This window comes from Gopherus evgoodei, chromosome 11, assembly GCF_007399415.2.
Source record: "Gopherus evgoodei ecotype Sinaloan lineage chromosome 11, rGopEvg1_v1.p, whole genome shotgun sequence".
NCBI classification, from domain to species: Eukaryota; Metazoa; Chordata; order Testudines; family Testudinidae; genus Gopherus; species Gopherus evgoodei.
Window position 1 is genome coordinate 59744536 of NC_044332.1, and position 20578 is coordinate 59765113.

The 20578-nt window shown below is 39.2% G+C and overlaps 1 protein-coding gene across 1 annotated transcript in view; it reads left to right on the forward strand.

Moving 5' to 3' along the window:
• Positions 1–20578, forward strand: part of LRP1B (LDL receptor related protein 1B) — an 875307-nt gene that overhangs the window by 661537 nt on the left and 193192 nt on the right. Inside the window, exons 56-57 of the mRNA XM_030580310.1 lie at positions 4265–4387; positions 17374–17555. Coding sequence (XP_030436170.1) covers positions 4265–4387; positions 17374–17555 — 305 coding nt within the window. The remainder of the gene's footprint in view (positions 1–4264; positions 4388–17373; positions 17556–20578) is intronic.

The following is a 20578-nucleotide window of genomic DNA, read 5'->3' on the forward strand; positions in this document are numbered from 1 at the left end:
TGCTGAAGCTCTGATATTCCTGGTATCCTTTTCCATGTTACTTGATCCAAAGAAATAATTAAACAGAGATGAGCAGAAGGCAGTTCCCTAACAATCTGGATACTGAGGAAATTTTATGGGAACTTGGAACATCCAGATGCAGAGCCAATTTTTCACACATTCTTAGATCAACTAGACCCATTACCAAAATGTGAGGGGTTTAGGCTTGTATTCATACAGCCTCAGTCACCTTTCTTAAGAAGTCTTCTTTATCTGCAGACTGTTCTGTGCCCCTGTAGCAGAAATCTGAAGATAAACTTTAAAAAAAAATTTGGTAACTGAGGGTAATGTGGCTTTCACTTCAGTAATCTATTGTGCCAAAGCTCTGGTTGTATCACTGTGGGGTTTTGGGTGGGAAGGGGGGTTAATACTATACAATCCAACAGCTCAGAATTCTTTTAATATTGTTCTCTTTGATTTAGTCACATTTTCTCCCTACATTTTGACTGACAGTCACATAGGTTGGACTCTGAAATAATGCATTGCAGTAAAACTTGCAGATCAAGCAGCCACTCACTACCACTTCATTAAAAGACTAGATTTTTTTTCTGATTCCATGGAACCACCTTAATACCTGAAGAATCAAAAGAATTCCTTTACATTGTACGTAAGCCTTGTATATCCTATTTTCTCTCTTATAACAAGGATCTTCAGAAATACTCCAGACAGAATCTTCTTCTGACCAAAGATACAAATGACATACATCTCCAAATAATCCAAGTTTAGGTTGAAGCTGGCTGATGACACTAAGATGGCAATGGAAAGTTTGTGATTCCAGAAGTTATTCTCCACCCCATTCCCCATGCATTATTAGTGGAGCAATATTACCAATGAGCAGCAGTTGATCTCATTTTCTTCAGGGTCTTGTGTTCAGCTGTTACACAAAAAGCTTGGTTAATTCACTTTCCCATCCCTCCCCTTATTAAGTGGAAGAGACTTATTTTTCAGCATTTCAGAGAAAATTTCAGAGCAGCTTTCACATACTCCAACACATTAGTTTGGATGTTTAGTTTAAGATTGCTGAGGTCTTATTCAGTCATACAGTGGTCGCCATTAAGAGACAACTTTTACCCATGGTTAGAGCAGGTAAGCAGCTGTGTGTAAAATGACCATTAAAAATATCTGTCCTTTATTCGTGCTTAGGAGCATTTCCAATGTGCCACTTTATACTTCAAACTCATCTCAGTTCCTAACTGTGGTAGTTGCAGCTGTTCATAGTCAGATTTCTGATCTGCAATGCATGAACGATTGACTAGTTCTTGCATGAACTTTACAAGAAGCAATAGTTATAGTTTGGGACATGGTTTAGCTGGGAGCCCATCTGAATTTCTGGTGAACTTTGAGAAAAATGAATTTCTCAGCTGTTAGTCCATCTCAGAAGGGATCACAATACTGGCAGAGGTATTCCCTCTGCAGAATCTCACCAACAAGAGAGAAACAAGCCTTTCAGATGTTGAAGTCATGATATATTTCACAGTCTCTACAAAGGCTGCCCTTGATGATACCCGTTTTCCAGCCTTCTGAGAGCACCCCTTTCAAATGGCAAGACCATGCTTCCACTTCTCTTTGCGATGGGTCACCACACAGCAACCACTCCCTGACTGTTTTCCCCAGTTGCACTCAACCATGATTCCTAGCAGCCCCAAGGGGTTAGCATCTGCAAGTTTTCTTTAAGGAGACTGTGAACAGTGATATTATACAGTACAGAGACATGTTCTCCGAAACAAAATATGATTTATTTTGGCCAAAGAGCACATGTTTTTAGAGAAGTGTATTTAAAATAACATAGTTCTATATGCATATTGCCTTACCCATGACTGGCATTCCCCTCAGATCCGTCGGTGGACCTGCCTTAGCCTTAAGTTCCCTCATTGTCATGTTGTAACCTGCTTGATGCAGACCCTAGCTCTTAATCAGTCTCTCTCTGGGTCAACCTGAAGCATGCTCTTTCTGTTTCTCCTTGTGACATCTACAAGTTGAGGTGACCACTTCTCCCCTCTCTTTCTGCTGGGGGCGTCTTTTTGATCTCTCTCTTAGACCAACAGCCCTTCCTCATGGTTGTGACTGAGAAGTCCCTCTGCCCAGCTATGAATCTGGCTATTGTTTGAAAGAATGCTCCTTATCTAAGCTATTGTTTCAGCTGTCCTGTGTGGTTTCTTTAACAACCAACCTCTTTTTGATCTAACTGTGCACTCAGGCATGGTAATATCACACAGCAACATGTGATGCTTGTAAAAATAATACAAATATTTCCCAATTTTCACAATGCAGGCACAGTGGCTATGATTCAGGATTCCAATCCACATCTACACTCCCTCCATCACTAGTGGAATTCCAAGATAGAGGGAGGACCTTGGGACATCATTTTCTTTGTCAGATACTGGGAGGAATTGCCCACAAAATGAAAAACAAAACATTTTTTAAAGGAAATGACTTGTTGGGATCCTCACAAGAGGATCCTCGTATTGGACAACAACCATTAAAGCTATGGGTGTAACTTTTTTTAATCGAGTGATTGCTCAGGGTTTATGGTTCAGCTAATGGACGGCTTTTTGGAATGGCTACCTCTCGTCCACTCCTAAACTTCTTCAGTTCATGCCCAGTGGACTGTTAAGTGCCCAACACTACAGATAGTGTCTTTAAGAAAAGTTAATTCATTTGTCCCACCACCCTCCACAGCACTAGTGCTCTGTCTCCTCTTACTCAGAATAATATGGATCCATCCTTCTACAATCTGAAGATAATTGTGGTCCCATCATTGTGACATGTTAGAATGTTAGGAGGTTATGCTTTGTTTTTAAGGCAAGGCTTTCCCAGTCTCAAACAACAGGAAGGCTTTGCCCTTTCTGCTTCTTGGTTGCTTCCTTACACATTGCTTCTAGAGCTCAGTTAAGACCTCTCCTATCTAGAAAGGCAGGAACCTTGGTTAATTAGGAGATTATGGGCATGAAAAGTCTCTCCTTCATCTGCCACCCAGGACGACAATTTGATTGGTTTAATGATGCTGTCCCATTGGTATGCTATATATAGCTTCCAAAACTCCAGGCATATCTATGCTATGGTCATGTAATCTTCCTCCATCAATCATTGCTATCATAATGGACTTTCAGGAGAAGAGTCTCTGCAATGTTTGCTTGTTTGCCTATACCTATCATGATAGCATCTGGCTGTTAGGGAGCCCTTATGCTTTCCTATGCACTCAGCCAAAACAATTTCATAAAATATTTCATCTTTGACATAGTCTTTGACTTCATTTCTGTGTCATCAGTCTTCCTCACCATTTATTAAGAAGGAGGATATTATGTCTCCATTCCTGGAAATAGAACATTCAAATCAAACAAGCGCTGATTGTTGTTCTCTGTCAAAGACTGAAGTAGGTCTTAAATAAAGCCTAGAAAGAGAAGAGGGATAGATCAGTGGTTTGTGCATTGGCCTGCTAAATCCAGAGTTGTAAGCTCAATCCTTGAGGGGGCCACCTGAGATTCTGGGGCAAAATCAGTGCTTGGTCCTGCTAGTGAAAGCAGGGGGCTGGACTCAATGACCTTTCAGGATCCCTTCCAGTTCTATGAGATAGGCAAACCTCCACATATTTAAAGACTAAGCAGAAGATAAAAGAAACAAAATCCCTTTATTTTGACACTAATTGGGGTCAGACTTCAACTCGTCCTTCTCAAGGCTGTTCAGAATCAAACCAAAACCGGGCAATTCAAAACCAAACCAGGCAATGAAGGCCGCAAAAAAAAAATCATACAAGTTTCCACTCTCCAAGATAGCTAAATTCACCATTTTGCAAGAAAATTCCAAATGGCCAGGGAGTGCTATTTGTGATCTTGTACATATACTGGAGAGAACTCAATCAGCTTCATCTAGCATACCACTTCTCTCCTTTTCCCATCTCATCAAATTCAAGATAACATCAAGTTATTGGCAGGTGTAAAACACCTGGCAGACATTCAAGCAATAAAGCCTGTCTCAGCTGGAGACTTCTTGCTCTTTGTACCATAGTTTGCTATTTTTCCCAGTTTTCTTTACTATTATGATTATGTTTACAAATAAAATATGGAAACATAAAATGCGTAAGTACTACATAAATATACAGTAAGTATAGTACATCTTTTGATTTCAATAATAATAAATACAGTGATTATTTTGTATTTTGCATACCATCAAATATTCTGTATTCAAAAATATGAGAAAAAGTGGACCTGATTCTTTTCCTTTTTAGGGGCTAAACAATGTGATTGCAATAGACTTTGATTATAGAGAAGAGTTCATCTATTGGATTGATTCCAGCAGACCAAATGGCAGCAGAATAAACAGAATGTCTTTGAATGGAAGTGACATAAAGGTAATTGGGAACTAATAACAATGTAATTACTAGAATTAGGGAAGTATTACTATAAATAGAGTAAGATCAGATAGAAAAAAATACTGTGTCTGCTCTTTATTAAATCTCTAAAATGTGGTTAATGATTCTTTTTCATAATAGAAGTCCAAAATCCATTTCTGTTTCTCAGCTAATATGGACCTGATTAAATCTGAGAACTGAGACCTCTGCAATGTAATGAAACTTTCTAGACTGGAAATGCAATAATTCATCCAGAACTACTCAAAATAATTGTGTCCTGGAGCCAAATTCTGTGACTTAAATGGTTGTTCAGTGTAAGATTTATACTGGACGTAACTTTATACTGAGGGAGGGATAGCTCAGTGGTTTAAGCATTGGCCTGTTTAAGCCCAGGGTTATGAGTTTAATCCTTGACAGGGCCTTTTAGGGATGTGGAGCAAAAATCTGTTTGGGAATTTGTCATGGTATAATTCCCCACTCTGAACCTTAGCGTCCAAAAGATGGGGTACCAGCATGAGTTCCTCTAAGCTCAATTACCAGCTTAGTACTTGTAGTGCTGCCACCAACCAGGAATTCCAGTGCCTGGTACACTTTGGTCCCCCCAAAACCTTGTCCAGGGGACCCCCAAGACCCAGACCCTCTGGATCTTAACACAAGGAAAGTAAACCCTTTCCCTCACCGTTGCCTCTCCCAGGCTTCCCCTCCCTGGGTTACCCTGGAAGATCACTGTGTGATTCAAACTCCTTGCATCTTAAAACAGAGAGGAAAATTCAGCTTCCCCCCTCCTTTTCTCTCCCCCTCCCAGACTGTCCCTGAGAGAGAAAGTAATCCTAACACAGAGAGAAAATTAACCTTTCTCTCCCCCTTCCCTCCTTTCTCCCCACCAATTCCCTGGTGAATCCAGACCCCATCCCCTGTGATCTCACACCAGAATAAAAAAACAATCAGGTTCTTAAACAAGAAAAGCTTTTAATTAAAGAAAGGGAAAACAAGTAAAAATTATCTTTGTAAATTTAAGATGGAATATGTTACAGGGTCTTTCAGCAATAGACACTGGGAATATCTTCCCAGCCTAATTATACAAGTACAAATTAAAATCCTTTCAGAAAAATACAAATGTGAACTCCTTCCAGCCAAATACACATTTGTAAATAAAGAAAAAAAACATAAGCCTAACTCACCTCAACTACCTAGGACTTACTATTCCGGACCTGGTTGCATGTCTGGTCCCTCTGAGAACCCAGAGAGAACCACCACCAAACACTAACAGCACACACAAAAACTTCCCTCCCTCAAGATTTGAAAGTATCCTGTCCCCTGATTGGTCCTCTGGTCAGGTGACAGCCAGGCTCACTGAACTTGTTAACCCTTTACAGGCGAAGGAGACATGAAGTACTCCTGTTCTATTAACCCTTAACTATCTGTTTATGACAGAATTGGTCCTGCTTTGGGTAGTGGGTTGGACTAGATGACCTCCTGGAGTCCCTTCCATCCCTGAGATTCTATGATAAATTGATCAGTAAACAAATGTAAGTCAAGAAACCATGTATGCTGATCTAGCTTTCTGGAGTGTAACTTCTTCCATATTTTGTGATTTATGGGCTGTGCCTAGTCTGCATAAATGCTGGCGTTAATTTAATGTAATTGCTATAGAAAATCCAGAGGAAGACCATGTCTTCACTTCTGCAGAGCAAAAGTTCTGCCTCTGGCAGTAGAGCAAGTTCAGTGATTCAGTTATTACTCACCTTTGTTCATTTAAACCATGTATTTTTCTTAATTTAGGGGCAGTAGTTAATAGTTCTTTTATACTCTCAGTCTCTCTGAGTCTGACCTGTCCTGGGAAACAATGAAGCTGTGACAGGGTTCGACTTACCACTATGGCACCTCCTGCTGGCTGTCCTGGGAATTAGCTTAATTCACCAGTGCACCCTCATCTGGTGACATCTGACCACCATCACATCTGTTCCAGGAAGCATGTTGTCCCAAAGAACACAGCGTCCTCTACAGGACACAGCCCTCCATTTGTGTCACACTTTGTTCTCCCCCATTCTGGGTTAATCATAGTCCCCTGTCTAGCCACTTCCTCCATGATGATGCAGGGAAAGAAGGGAACCCAGACCCACCCACTACTCTGGGTCCCGGCCCATGGACCCTTTAGATAGCAGCCCCGTGCTGTGTCCCCTCTAACCCCGCAGTCTACTTCCCTAGGCCACTTCTCTGCAGCCCCAACACATTCTCTGCCCTTGTCTCAGGGCCTCAGCATGCCAGCTGGGAGCTTGCTCTCACTCCCCTGATCCTGCCTAGGACTGCTCTGTCCAAGGTGCTAGCTGCCTTCCACCTGCAAGGCAGCCAGTTCTCCCTTTGCAGCCCTTCTTATATGGGCCAGTCTGGTCCTGATTGGCTGCTCCTTGTAGCCCTCTCCAATTGGCTCTCTCCTGCACATCCTCTCTAGGGTCCTCTCCAATTGGCTGCATGTTCTATTAACCCTTTATGGGCTTGTGTGGGGCATATGCCCCATCACAAAATCATTGAGGCATTTGGATTCTCAGGTTTCTCTGCTGCAATGATCCCTTCCAGTCTCATCACCTTTGCAGAACGGAGCTACCTAGTGTCCATGTCTTTTTTCACTTACTTTACCTAACTTTCTTTGCTTCTTGTATATATTAGTTGTTTTTAAATCTAGAGTTAGTTAGTTAGCTGTAGGATTAGTTGCCTGTTGGCATACCTTTGGAAAATTTAAGTTTTTTACTCTAATAGATGTTTTTTTCCAGGTACCAGAACTTTAGAGTGTGTAACCCCAATTCTCTGGGATTTAAGCATTACCCCTTCTCCCTTTTCTGTTTGGGGTAGTCTCATGTTCCCAGCAAAAAAAGAAACAAACAAAGAAAAACCCTATCAGAACAAGACACTCCTCTGCAAGTGCTTTTTCTCCAAGGTGAGGAATACAGAACAAACAACATGTGACAGATGTGTAATCATGTTGCTTAAAGTACTTCTGGAAGGTGTTTAATACAACAGTGGAAAGTACAGTGTAAAAAGCTACACGTAATATAATAGAATAGCAGAAGTAGCATCTGCAAGTGCCCAAAAAAGACTTTAGAAGCCACAGTAGTGCACTTGCAGATGTTTCTTCTTTACTGCTCCAGGAGTTGGGCGAGAGACCCAGTGTTTCTGACCAGAAGTGCTCTGAAGTGCACTGGTCAGTTTGTTTTCAGCTCCAGGGTTCCATTATCCAAAACTGCAACCTCAGTCTCTGGTAGGACGAACAAGGTCTCTGAGAAACAGAGCACTGGTCCTCAGGGAAAGTGAGTAGTTGATTTCCTAAAAAAAACTCCACTAAGAAAAGGTCTAAATCCTCACAGTGCTTCCATTCTAAGGAGATTCCATGGCCAAGTATGACTACTGTAGAAAGTCTGAGGGATCTCTGTACTGACGCTGTGGTACCACATCCCAACACTAAATTGGTACAGATTGTTTCAGTGCTTGCTACAGTAGCATCAATGTTGCAACAGTTTTGCCACTTGTTTCAGTACTGAGTAAATCAGTGGTATCAACAGTGGCACGCTCCATACCTTTATTCTCCACTCTCGTTGTGATGCTTGTGTTGCCATTCTGTTTGGTACCAGTTAAATATGAGGAAACAGGAGATTTGTTTTGGAGGAGCCTGAAAACCTGTGTTATTCACAGCTCTGAACATAAGATCATCAGTACCAGGTGCTAAAATATCTTTAATACTGGGAGTCTCCCAAGTTTTGACTGCCCATAGACTTTATGTGCAGCTTAGTACTCCAGCTTTGTCAGCCCTTCTCTCAACCCTTTGCAGGTGGACTACTCTTTATTGTCTTCAGCTGAAGATATGTCTACCCTGCACACTTCTTTCGGTGGCATGTAGAATACATATCCACGTAGTCCCCTTAGTGTGAGTATAAATAGCAGTGTAGCCAGTAAGGGATGACTTAGGTGAGTAAAGACACACCTGAAGGGTGTAGGTATGTACCTACATGCTCTCTACCTGCCTAAGCCATGCCTTCTGTCAACACAGCTGTTGTTAGCAGTCTTGTGCCCTGCTGCTTCTCTGCAGCTGGAGCCTTCCCTTGCTACAGGGAAAGACTCCAGCAGTAGGGAGGCAGCAAGGAAAGACTCTGCCAGCTCCCCACTGCTGGAGCCTCCCCTGTCATAGTGAAAAACTCCTGCAGAGGGAAAGGCTCTGCCAACTCCCATTTTTTGGGAGCCTTTCTTCTCTGCAGGGAGAAGCTCTGGCAGGGGGAGGTAGCTGGGAAAGGCTCAGCCTTTCCCTACAGCCTGCCCCTTGTCAAAGTCTTTCCTCACCTCAGTGAAAGGCTTCAGCAATGGGGAGCTGCTGAAGCTTTTCCCAGCTGTCTCCACCAGCCTGCTTTTCACTGCAGAATTTAGTTACAAATATCCTATGTGCCACCACCAGTGGTGTGTAATGTAGACATAGCCTGAATCACAGAGAAGCAGATAAGGGTCTCCAATATATTCCCCTACGACACCTTCATGTGATCTTTGTTGATGAGCAAGAGAGTCTAGGGATTCTTTCTAGTCCAGCTATTACAGATCCCTCATATTCCGTGGTACCTACCCATGGCCTTTGGGTTGTTACCTTGTAATATCCAAGCATGTCCCTTTTGGAACATATGCAGTACATACAAACCAGAAAGTCAACCTCTGTACCAACCTTGGGGGAAAATCTTCAGCTACCGCTTCTCAAGCTACATCTCTTTTGTTGACTCCATAAAAGGCTATCCATTCTGGCGAAGCTTCTGAAGAGGGTCCACCACGTCTGCAGTTTGAGGAACATCAACAGCCATTTCATTCTTATGCCCAAATGTGGTAGTGGTTTCCTCGACCCCATCTCATGTGGGCTATTTTAAATATTTTCAAGATTTGATCAAGAAATGTGGAAAAATCTTTAGATATTCTCCTTGAAGAGGTTCAAAAATCCTCCCATAAACTTATCAATGTTTCATTCAACTATGCAAGGAACAGTAACTTTCCCGGTTCTCATGGACCTGCCAGGAATGGAACTGCCTTGAACCTGCCAGGAATTTTATGGAAGACACAGACTGCTCCAGTCCCCACATCAAAGACATTGAACAAGAAATATCATGTCCCATCTGCAGGAGTCGAATTTATCTTTACACACCTGATACTGGGCTGCTTAGTATTTGTTGCAGCTATTGAGAAATTAAAAGAGCAACACAAAATGACTTCAAAAAATACAAAAAAAGTGTCTAGATTTATCTGACTGCAAAAGTTTTTCTTCAATGAGTCTCCATTTTAGGATTTCAAACTATTGGACCCTACTAGCCTGTTATGAGTTTATGAACTACAACAAGTTTTCTTTTTTCTGTGGACAAACTACTTCCAAAGAAGAGAGAGGATTTGTCAACTTTAATTTCAAAGAGAGGACTAATCATGAGAACATTTTGCCAGAAGTCTCTTGAAGTGATTGACTCCACTTTTAGATTTATGGCCACATTGGTAGTCATGTGAAGGACATTCTGGCTTTAAACGTCTGGGTTTCCACATGAAGTTCAGTCAGTGGCTGATGAACTAGCTTTTTGAGAGCCTGGACCTTTATAGCTTGAAAACTGATGATGTCCTTCACATCTGAAGGAATCATAGGCTACATTGTGATCTCTTAAAGTATTCATACCTGGCCCTAAAGAAAACAGAGTAGGATTCATACTTGTTCAAGACAGAGAGATATGCTGGTTTCAAAGAGCTGCAGAGCCTTCAGGAAAGAGGCATCATTTTTTAAAGAAGAAACATCTGTCTCAGCATCCTTTACACATCAGACTACATTGGCTTTGAAACAATCATTTTGGTGGGGAGGTCAAAAGTAGCAATACCGTTTTTCAGGATCGAGACTCTGGCATCTGTTACTGCAGAAATTAAGTATGGGCTTCAATTACATCAGACTTCTAGGTATTAGAAATAGAATCAGTCATGTTCACAGAGCCTGTGTTGCAGTCCTTCCTCATATACAGAGTCAATCAGTTAAAATCATGACAGACAAACAGCTGTCATGTTCTATATAAATAGACAGTGAAGGGGCAATATCATACCTGTTGTGTCAGGCGGTAATTCAAATATGGAATTGGTGTATCCATCATCAGCTATCCCTCTCTATGATTCACTAAGAAAACATCTTAGCTGAAAAGATAAACTTGCTTCTTTTGTCTCCTGTGAATGGGCTAAAGGACTCTGTCATACAGAATATCTTTAAGGAATTGGGTTAACCATCAATAGACCTCTTTGTAACAGACAAAATCAGCATGTCGAAACTTCTACTCAGGGAGATCTAGGATCTCTTTCAGATGCATTTGCATGGTCAATAAGTCTCATCTATATTTACCCTCTAATTCACTTAATCTCCAGAGTGCTAAGAAAGATCAGGCAGGATGTGGCCTCGGTCATCTTAATTGCTCTTACCCACCAAAGACATTTCTGGTACCTGGAATTGATTCTGCTGTCACTTCATCCCTCAAGGGCCTTAATTCTTCTATCAGCCTTATTAATGCAAGACAAGGGCAGAATACTTCAATCTCTCAACCTCACCCAGCTACTGGATGGATGTTGTTCCTAGAGCCATTGCGTTCCACAAATTTTCAAAATGTATTCATTAGTGGCGTCTTTTCTACTATCAGACAAACTTATGCGACTCAGTGGAAAAAGTGTATATGTTGACATGAACAAAGCCATTTCAATTCCTGTGATACCCAAATCCCTATTATTTTAGATTATTTATTTTTCTCTGAAAAATGCAGGGTTGCCCATTCATTCTGTTAGGGTTTACTTAGCTGCTAACTGTGCACATCATACATCATCTAGCCATCAGAAGATGTTCTATTTTTTAACATCCTCATGTAACTGATTTTTTGAGGGGACTTACTAGTGCCTGTCCACATTAAGGAGCCACCTATCCAATAGGACCTCATTGTACTTCTGTCTGTTCTTCTTTTGAACCTATAGCAGCCTGTTCCTTCCTGCATTACTTGATGCTTTTTTATCACAGTCATGTCAGCCAGAAGAATTAGAAAACGTCAAGCACTCGTGGCTGACCTGCGTTATTCAGTTTTCCATTCAAATAAAATATCTCTCAGATCCATTCCATCCAAAAGTGGTCATGGACTTCCACTTGAATGAAATGATACATGCACCTATTTTATTTGCCTTTTATTTGCAAAGAATTAAATCTTTCTGAACTTTCCCAGGATTGTTTATAGCAATTGCTGAGAGAATGAAGAGCCATCCAGTTTCAACCATAAAACTACCTAAATAGATTTTGTGTTGTATTAAGGCCCATTATTATATAGCTAGTCTAGAACCCCCAGATCAGATTATGGCTCATTCTATTAGGGCTTGGACAGAATGTGCAGCACCCTTGTGAAATATTCCAGTTATAAACGTCTGTAGGGTTGCTACTTGGGGGAGTTCATACTTTAATGAAGCAGCATTCCATCATTAGAAGCACTGATATCAGATACTCTTTTTAACAGAGCTGTATATAGTCTCTCTTTAGGTAGACTGTTAGCACTCACTTCCTTAGATCATTGCTTCTGAGTTACCAAGAGTGGAATGAATCTAGATCAATTTATTAATCTATCAACAAACACTGGAAGAAAAATTACTTACCTGTATCCTGTTTGTGTATGTGTGTATGTCCGAGGGGAAGGCAGACAGGTCATGGAATATCCACTCGGGTGGGGAGTCCTACATTTTTGACAGGGTTACTGGCCTAGTGGATGGGAGTAATCTGTAGATGTGATATAGCTTGAGTTTAGTAAGGCTTTTGACAAAGTCTCACATGATATTCTCACAAGCAAACTAAGGAAATGTGATCTAGATGAAATTACGATATGGTGGGTGCATAACTGATTTAAAGATCATGCTGAAAGAGTAGTTATCAATGGTTCACTGTTGAGGAAGTATATAGTGAGGTCCCAAAGGGATCTGTCCTCAGTACAGTACTATTCAATATTTTCATTAACAGCTTGGATAATGAAGTAAGAGAGTATGCCTATACAGTTTACAGGTGACATGATGCTGGGAAGAAGTGCATGCAAGCACTTTGGAGGACAGATTAAAATTTAAAATTACCTTGACAAATTAGAGAATTGGTCTGAAATCAACAAGATGAAATTCAACGAAGGCAAGTGTAAAGTACTACACTTGGGAAGAAAAAATAAATACAAAGCTACCAGGGTGACCAGATGTCCCAATTTTATAGGGACAGTCCCAATTTTTGAGTCTTTTTCTTATATAGGCTCCTATTACCCTCCACTCCCATCCTGATTTTTCACACTTGCTGGCTGGTCACCCTAGCTACAGGTGGTAATAGTGCTGAAAAGGATCTGGGGGTTAAAGTGGTTCATAAATAGAATATAAGTCAACAATGTAAAACCACTGCAGTAAAGGCTAATATTCTGCGGTGTATGAACAGGAGTGTCATGTGTAAGACAGGAATTAATTGTGTGCTTTACTCAACACTGGTTAGGCTTCAGTTGGACGATCGTATCTAGTTCTGAGTGCCACAGTTCAGAAAAGATGTGGACAAATTGAAGAGAGTCCAGAGGAGAGCGCAAGAATGATAAATATTTAGAATACCTACAAGGAAAAGTTTAAAAAAAAACTGTGCGTGTATAGTCTTGAGAAAAGAAGACTGCGGAGGGACTTGACCACTGCCTTTAAATACACTATGGGCTGTTATAAATAGAATGATGGTCAATCGTTCTCCATGTCTACTGAAGGGAGGACAAGTCGTTTTCAACTTTATCTGTAACAAGGGGATTTAAGTTAGATATTTGGAATAACTTTCTAATTATGAGGATGTTTAAGCACTGGGAGAGGCTTCCAACACATATTGTGGAATCCATGTCATTGGAGATTTTTAAGAACAGGTCAGACAAACACCTGTCAGGGATCATTAACTTGATCCAAGCCTGCGAACTAGACTAGATGATCTCTTGAGGTCCCTTCCAACCCTACTTTTCTGTGATTCTCTGACATCTGGATTCTGTGGAAGAGAAGGCAGTTAGGCATCTCTGTTCTCTATTCCCTTGATAAAGAGTACAAGAGCACTCAAGGCAAATGTACCCCATAAGTGGAATATATATATATATAGTCAATGTGATGTAGCCTATAGGACTAACCTGCTAGCTTGTATATATATAACTTTTCTTACAGTTTAAGTATTTGATTTATTATAATAGGTTTATACATTTATATTAAAGTAAGTTTGACTGTAATGCAAGAAACCTACTGGCCATATTCTGTATGTTAAGCTAAGACAAAGTTAGCATATCTATAGTAAAACCTTTTACTTAGAAAGCAAAGTTGATCTATATCTCGTTACCTAAATAGATGAGTACTCATGCCTGTGTCCATGACCCTTTATTTAGACCAACAGACAATGGGAATGGCATAGGGGGGTTTTCAGTGTTGTACCCACAGACTTAACAAGTACACCACAAGAGACAGATGTGCGTACATACCTGTCATCAATACGCACATACGTATTAGCCTATGGGGAAGTGTACCCTAACATTTCTTTGGGTGAGGAATGAAATTTGGGCATAAAAGGAAGGATTTCCAGCATTTGCCCTATAAAAAGAGGTGACCTACCTCAACAGAGTGCTCCAGTTCTCACTTTTCTCCATCTCCATTCTCACTTTACTCTGTTCTCATTTACTTCCTCCACTCTATCTATTCTGTCTATCTACGATGACTGCTACTATTAGTTGGCTATCCTTGTTCTTCTTAAACTAAAAGTTTCAAAGGAACTAGGCTAAACTTGGTTTCCCTAAGTTTTATTCTTAGTTTGTTTATTAGGTTTTGATTTAAGTTTAAGTTAGTCAAGTAAACCCTAGTCAGCTTTGATAGCTCTTAGCATTTTCTAAGCACTGCATCCCTCACTCAAGAATTGAGAAACCTGAACCACAAGGCTGCTCCTGTGTCTCTTACCACCAGGTCATCAAGGAAGGGTGTGAGTATATTAACAAAAGTTTTGTTGCATATAATACTATATTATCATATGTATCTGTAGAATAGCAGTAATGCAATTGTAACTTTGTAACTCTGGGTATTTTACCATTTACTTACTATTATTCATTTTAACAAAAAGTTTTTAAGGCTATATCTGTCTCAGTGTGAGCTTCCTGTCATACCTCCGAGAGTTCTTTATAAATTCTGTGGAGCCTGATTCAGGACAAGAACTTTTATCTTCTGATCAAACAGATTGGCGATCCTAAAATGCATACTAATTAATATTGATGATAATAATTAATAGTATTATTAAAATCAAATCAATAAATTCCCATGTTATCCAAATTAATATTATCATTACACCGTAAACCAGGCTACAGTGAAGAACTCCTTTTACTATACAGGTGAGTAACTTTTCAAAGAAGCAGCTTTAAAGGTAAAAGGATATAAACTTTTATGTATTACATGAGATTCAAATGCAAATTGTTTTCTTGAAATAAAAAACCCTCTAAAATCAAAGATATTGATGTAAAATTTACATTTTTAATTTTTTTTAATAAAAATATCACATACGTATATCTCAGTGTCTGAAATAACTCTGAAGGAGCAATTTCAAAATCCTTTGAGAGGAAGGGACAATAGAAAAAAAGAATCCAGTTATTTGGGTTGCTGTTTTCAGTTAGGGTGACTGAATCACTGTAAATTGTAAGAGGGTTTCTAGAATCATCCAGTTTCTATAAAATTATTGAATGCCCCTGTGTAAAGGTTTGGAAGGTTGTGAACTATAAGGCTGGGAATGTACAGGCATTAGGAAATAAAAATGTTCCATCCCTTTGTCCATATGAATAAAATCTGCTGTCCAAAACAGGACAATTTTAAAGTGATCTTGTCAAGTAATAAAGAACTTAATATTTTTTATTTGTAGTGTTGTTGTAGCCATGTTGGGCCCAGTATGTGAGAGGGAGACAATGTGGATAATATTTTTTGTTGGACCAACTTCTGTTGGTGAAAGAGACAAGTGCTCTGTGGAGTCCACAGTCTTGTCTCTTTCACTGCTAACATTTGGTCTAAGAAAAGATATTACCTCACCCACCTTGTGTCTCCAAATATTTATTGAACACATCCATAGTAATGGTTGAAGTAGATTATCTTGCAGCCTACATCTATAGTTAAAGTTGGAGAAGTCTTAATTGCCACAAATGTTATATACAATTTAAAAAAGTAGTCTACTATGTGCTTCAGATTTGCCTGTTGATTTTAGATTCTGGTGCAAAAGCATTTACAAGTGCTACTTCAGTGACCAGAACAAAGGCTTGAAGATAAGCTAAAATATTTGAATGATCACACTACATAGTGTTTAAAAAGGCTTGGCTATTTCCAGGGATGGAGAAATAGAATGGTTCTCTATTACATTGTTTCGATTATATTTTAGTGTTATAGACTTAAATGGGTAGAATTTTGAAGCTTAAAGAAAATATGTGATATTAGGAGAGGGGGTGTTCAGGGCACAGAAGAATAGCAGCATATTCTCTGCACAAATTAAGCCCTACATAAAGAGATTCAGTGGTACATAGGTTGTTGTGCAGGCCCTCTAAAGTGAGTTGAGTTTTATTTTAGCCACTGGCACAACTTAAAAGGACACACATGGCTACTCTGTGTTGTCCTGGATACAAGGGCCCCAAAATACCATTACTCCAAACAGGAGTACACTAGCTATGCCCTGTTCCACTTTTACAGGTCTAATGTCCCTAACTCTAGGAATTGTGAAGGGGCAGCGTAGAGATAGCAACACCAGCTTTGTACTGCCAGGAGACTCCTGAGTTGTCTGTTTGTTGGCTTTGTCATCCTTTTGGCATGACATCAGTGGGTCCAGCCAGCCAAAAGCAAGTAGTGCAAAAAGACCATTTCAAAAAATCCTGTGATGAAGAGATTTGTAGTCCAAATATATTTTAGATATATTTGATTAAGTCCCACAGAAGCATCCAAAGAATCAGATTTTTTGAGGTCAACCCATCTCTAGTCCATAGACCATAAACTATTTTACTGGGATACTCAATTACTTCTGCCCTCAAAATTCCTTCCTGATAGTTTGCATATAATCCAGCAGTTCTAACTTGCTAAAAAGCTTCTACTTCCTAATTTCAGCCAATTACATTATTTGGGAACTGCCTGATATTGCAAGACAACTTACTTACCATTACGACATTTCCACCTCTTTGCAAGAAGTGTGTACTTTTATGCATGCATGCCTTGAAGTATTGGCATCACTGTCACAATGAAGAGGGATATGTCCCACTGTACTCTTGACAGAGGGGGGAGTGGAGCATTGCCAAGAAACAGCTATCCTGAGAGTGGAAAATCCTTGCCTTTTCAGTGTTCCATAATGATAGGAAATTTTAAAAAACAAGTTTATTCTAAAAGGAACATTTTTTGTGTGACAAGGAAGATTTCAACAAAACAAAACAAAAAGTACTCCCAAAAACTAAATCCAATCCAGTGGCATTCCAGGTTCAGTCTACAGTTGCTGTTTGGGATTCCCCATTCTCCCTCTGTGACAGAAAGTACATTAATCATCTTTGTTAAATAAATCTACTTCTTAAAAAAGATCAGACTTTTTTATTATTGTATAACTTTTTTCCACAGAGCTTCACAGTGGATCCTGTATTCTTCTCTTAAACATTTTGAAACGCACACAAATCAGTTTGGTTGTTAATAATTTTTTTTAATTGATTAACTCAGGGGTTCTCAAACTGGGGGTCAGGCCCCTCAGGGGGTCATAAGGTTATTATATGGGAGGTTGCAAGCTATCAGACATTGCCGCAAACCCTGCTTTGCCGCCTGCATTTATAATGGCGATAAATATGTTAAAAAGAGTTTTTAATTTATAAGTGGGGGTCGCACTCAAAGGCTTGCTGTGTGAAAGGGGTCACCAGTACAAAAGTTTGTATTAACTTTGTGCATCTTAACTCTTCTAGGTAGTACATAACACAGCTGTTCCCAATGCGCTAGCTGTCGACTGGATTGGAAAGAATCTCTATTGGTCTGATGCAGAAAAAAGGATTATCGAAGTATCAAAACTCAGTGGCTTATACCCCACTGTTCTTGTGAAAAAAATGGTGAAGTTTCCTAGAGATCTATCTTTAGATCCTCAAGCTGGGTATGGAACAATAGTTTAATATAAAATCAGAACTAGATAATGAATTATCATTGAAGTCCTCAAATATATTTTTCCCCAGTGCAAAGCTATTACTATCTTAGTAGGTTTATTGTATATGAGCAAGCTAAAATACACAAAAGATGTTAACTGTATCTTCATATGTTATAAAAAGCAATAGCCATGGAGATTAATTCAGGTTATAGAAAAAATCACTGTTGTTGTATCATAACACATCTTGTTGCAAGATAATTTGTGTGGTATTTGTGTGGATCATATGGTATTTGTGTCATGTTAAATATGAAACATTAAGCATGGTTACATTTTATTTAACATATCTACTGCAGTGAGTTACATGATAGCTACTCTTTTCTACATTTGCTGTTATCCAAATTAATAGTGGGCAGTGAAATGCCATGTGTCTTTAAAAAACACTCTTCAGATTTCTTCTGCATATACTAGTGCAAAGATGAAAAATGTTTAATAATGCTCCTGACTTAAATAGTTTTTGCCATTATTTTAATATGTGCAATATGGTGAATTTTTAAAAATACAAACTGTAGTAGTTGACCTGAGTTGGCCTTTGGTGGCATTCAAAAATGGCACTTCTCGGAGTTCACTATTAGCTTCTCTATAATTTTAGCTCTCATGGAAAATGTACAAACAAAAAGAGTTTGTAAACAGATCCAGTGCTGCCGTGCTTGAACCTACAGACGATTCAGATCGAAACAATAGTTCTGAAACATAGGAACTGCCCCATCATTTAAATAATTTGTTATCCTGAAGCATACAGATAATAATTTAAATGTCAACATTGTTAAATATTTCATCTACATTAGGTTTCTGTTTGAATATCACCATTATTGTTTTCTTCCCAATCTAAATCTTTACTGAACCAGAATCATAGGAATAATGGGCACTGGGCACTGACTAACTCACAGCTAGAGTTGTTTTTTTTAAAAGTGCAGTGTCCGTCAAAAATCACTGACCATTTGAGAATTGATATACACCCAGATATTTTTGTAGCGGGCAAAATTACTGTAAAAATCAGTGAAGTAAATAATTTTGCTCACAACAAACACAACTTCATAAGATATCTGATTGTAAGCTTTCCAGTGTTGAGGCTTTTTTGTCATACCTATCTATAAAGCACCAACTCATTGCTGACAATAACCTACTACTACTAGTAGTAGTAGTAAATTATAATTAATAAATAAATAAATAACGTCCCACTTTTCCCAGCTAATAGCAAAAGAAAACGTTAATTTCTAAGTGAGACATTGCAATGGGCCAACAACTTGCTGGTGCTTCCTGTTTATGAGGTGATAACTGTAACCTCACAACATTTACTGCCTGGGTTTATTTAGCTTGGTGTACAGTTGTTGCCTCATAAACAGGAAGCACACTCAAGTCACCAATAAATATATGTATAAACAATGGCCACTAACAGATCAGTGTTAATGTAGTTGAAAAAGTCGTAAAAAGTCTGTTTGCTTGTTTCCCGTAATACAGTTTCAGCTCTTAAAATGGCTGTTTACAGTGTAGATCATTTTTAACAGGAATATCACTTAGGATTATTTGATAAAAATAATAGCATGAAGTAACTGAACCTTTCTTCAGATAAATAAAATTTGCAAGTAGCATTGACTGCTTCATCTGAAATCATGGAATAGATAAAGCTTGCTTTGTTTCCTTTTCAGATGTGAATTAAATATGTAATGCTCACATTTCTGCTTAAGAAGGATAAATAAAGCTCTCATAGTGTCTTAGTAGAAATAAATTAATTATTCTTTTCTATCTTTATTTCCTAAGGCTCCAATAATCTCAAATGCCACTGACAGAAGGAAGCTAATGGGGTGGGGGCTTCCAAAGGAGGAACAGCAGTATACTTTCCTTGAGGATGATCATGATGATACCATCTAGCTCTTATATAGTGATCCCAGACAATTTTCTCTGTCCACGTCTGCAGCATCAGCATTCATAGTTGGAAAGGGGCTTTGGCTGGGAGTGCTGGGTCCAGGAGATGGCCAGTTTTCATAGCATTATCCCTCTTCAAACCTACTTGGATACAGTAGTGCAAGAAAATGCTGAACCTGTTGGCAGTATATTATGTTTCTTACCCATCCACTTTGGGTAAAAACGATTTAGCAGTGGCTGGTGTGAGTCCTTGTCAGCATGATGTGCAAGGAAAAGGGACCCCAATGGAGCAGTGTTGAGACACTGGTCTTTACAAAAGCCCCAGTATTTTCAGGATCACCTGATTGATTTCCCTGTCTGTTTTGGCCAAGCCCTATTCTCTTTCTCTGATGGTACAAGACACAGACCCATCTATCAGAACAACCTGTAAAAAGTAAGCAAGTTCAAACTTAGGTTCCTGACCCCAGCTCAGAGTTGTGGGTGCTTAAAGGATGATTTGGCTCAATAATTTCTGAGGAAGCAATGGCCACAATAGAAATTAATAACATAATAAATATTTTTGAGGTGCTGGATAGAGAAAACCATCACTAAAATCATTCAGGTTATTTTTTGGTTGTTTGGTTGGATTTTGGGGTATGTGCTTTTCACCCAAATTTCAAGTTCATTGAGTTGTTGTGTGATTGAAATGGTATTAGATGAGTCCAGTTCATCCTTTCAGGTAACATGCTAAAAATCATGGTCCATCTATATAGCGGGGATATAAAAAATGTTACCACAGTTTTCATAAGAGAAGGTATTCTACTGCAGTCTGTGGCCAAAATTCCCTATCCACCTTACACTGCTGTGCAGTGTGCTTTGGGCCAATGTTCTGTTTCCTTCTTTTGTAACATACCTGAAGCTGCATTTCAGTAGCTTTCTTGCACATGTAGATTTTGCATCTGTACCTTTGAGTTGAAAATCGCCATAGAAACATACCTGCTGCTATATTTTCAACACATACTGTTTCCAGAAACAGGGACAAAAATGTAAAATGAAAAAATATTTTCTCCATTGAAAGAAATAATTCCAAACATGTAGAACTGATTGAGGAAAAAAACAAGAAACAAAAT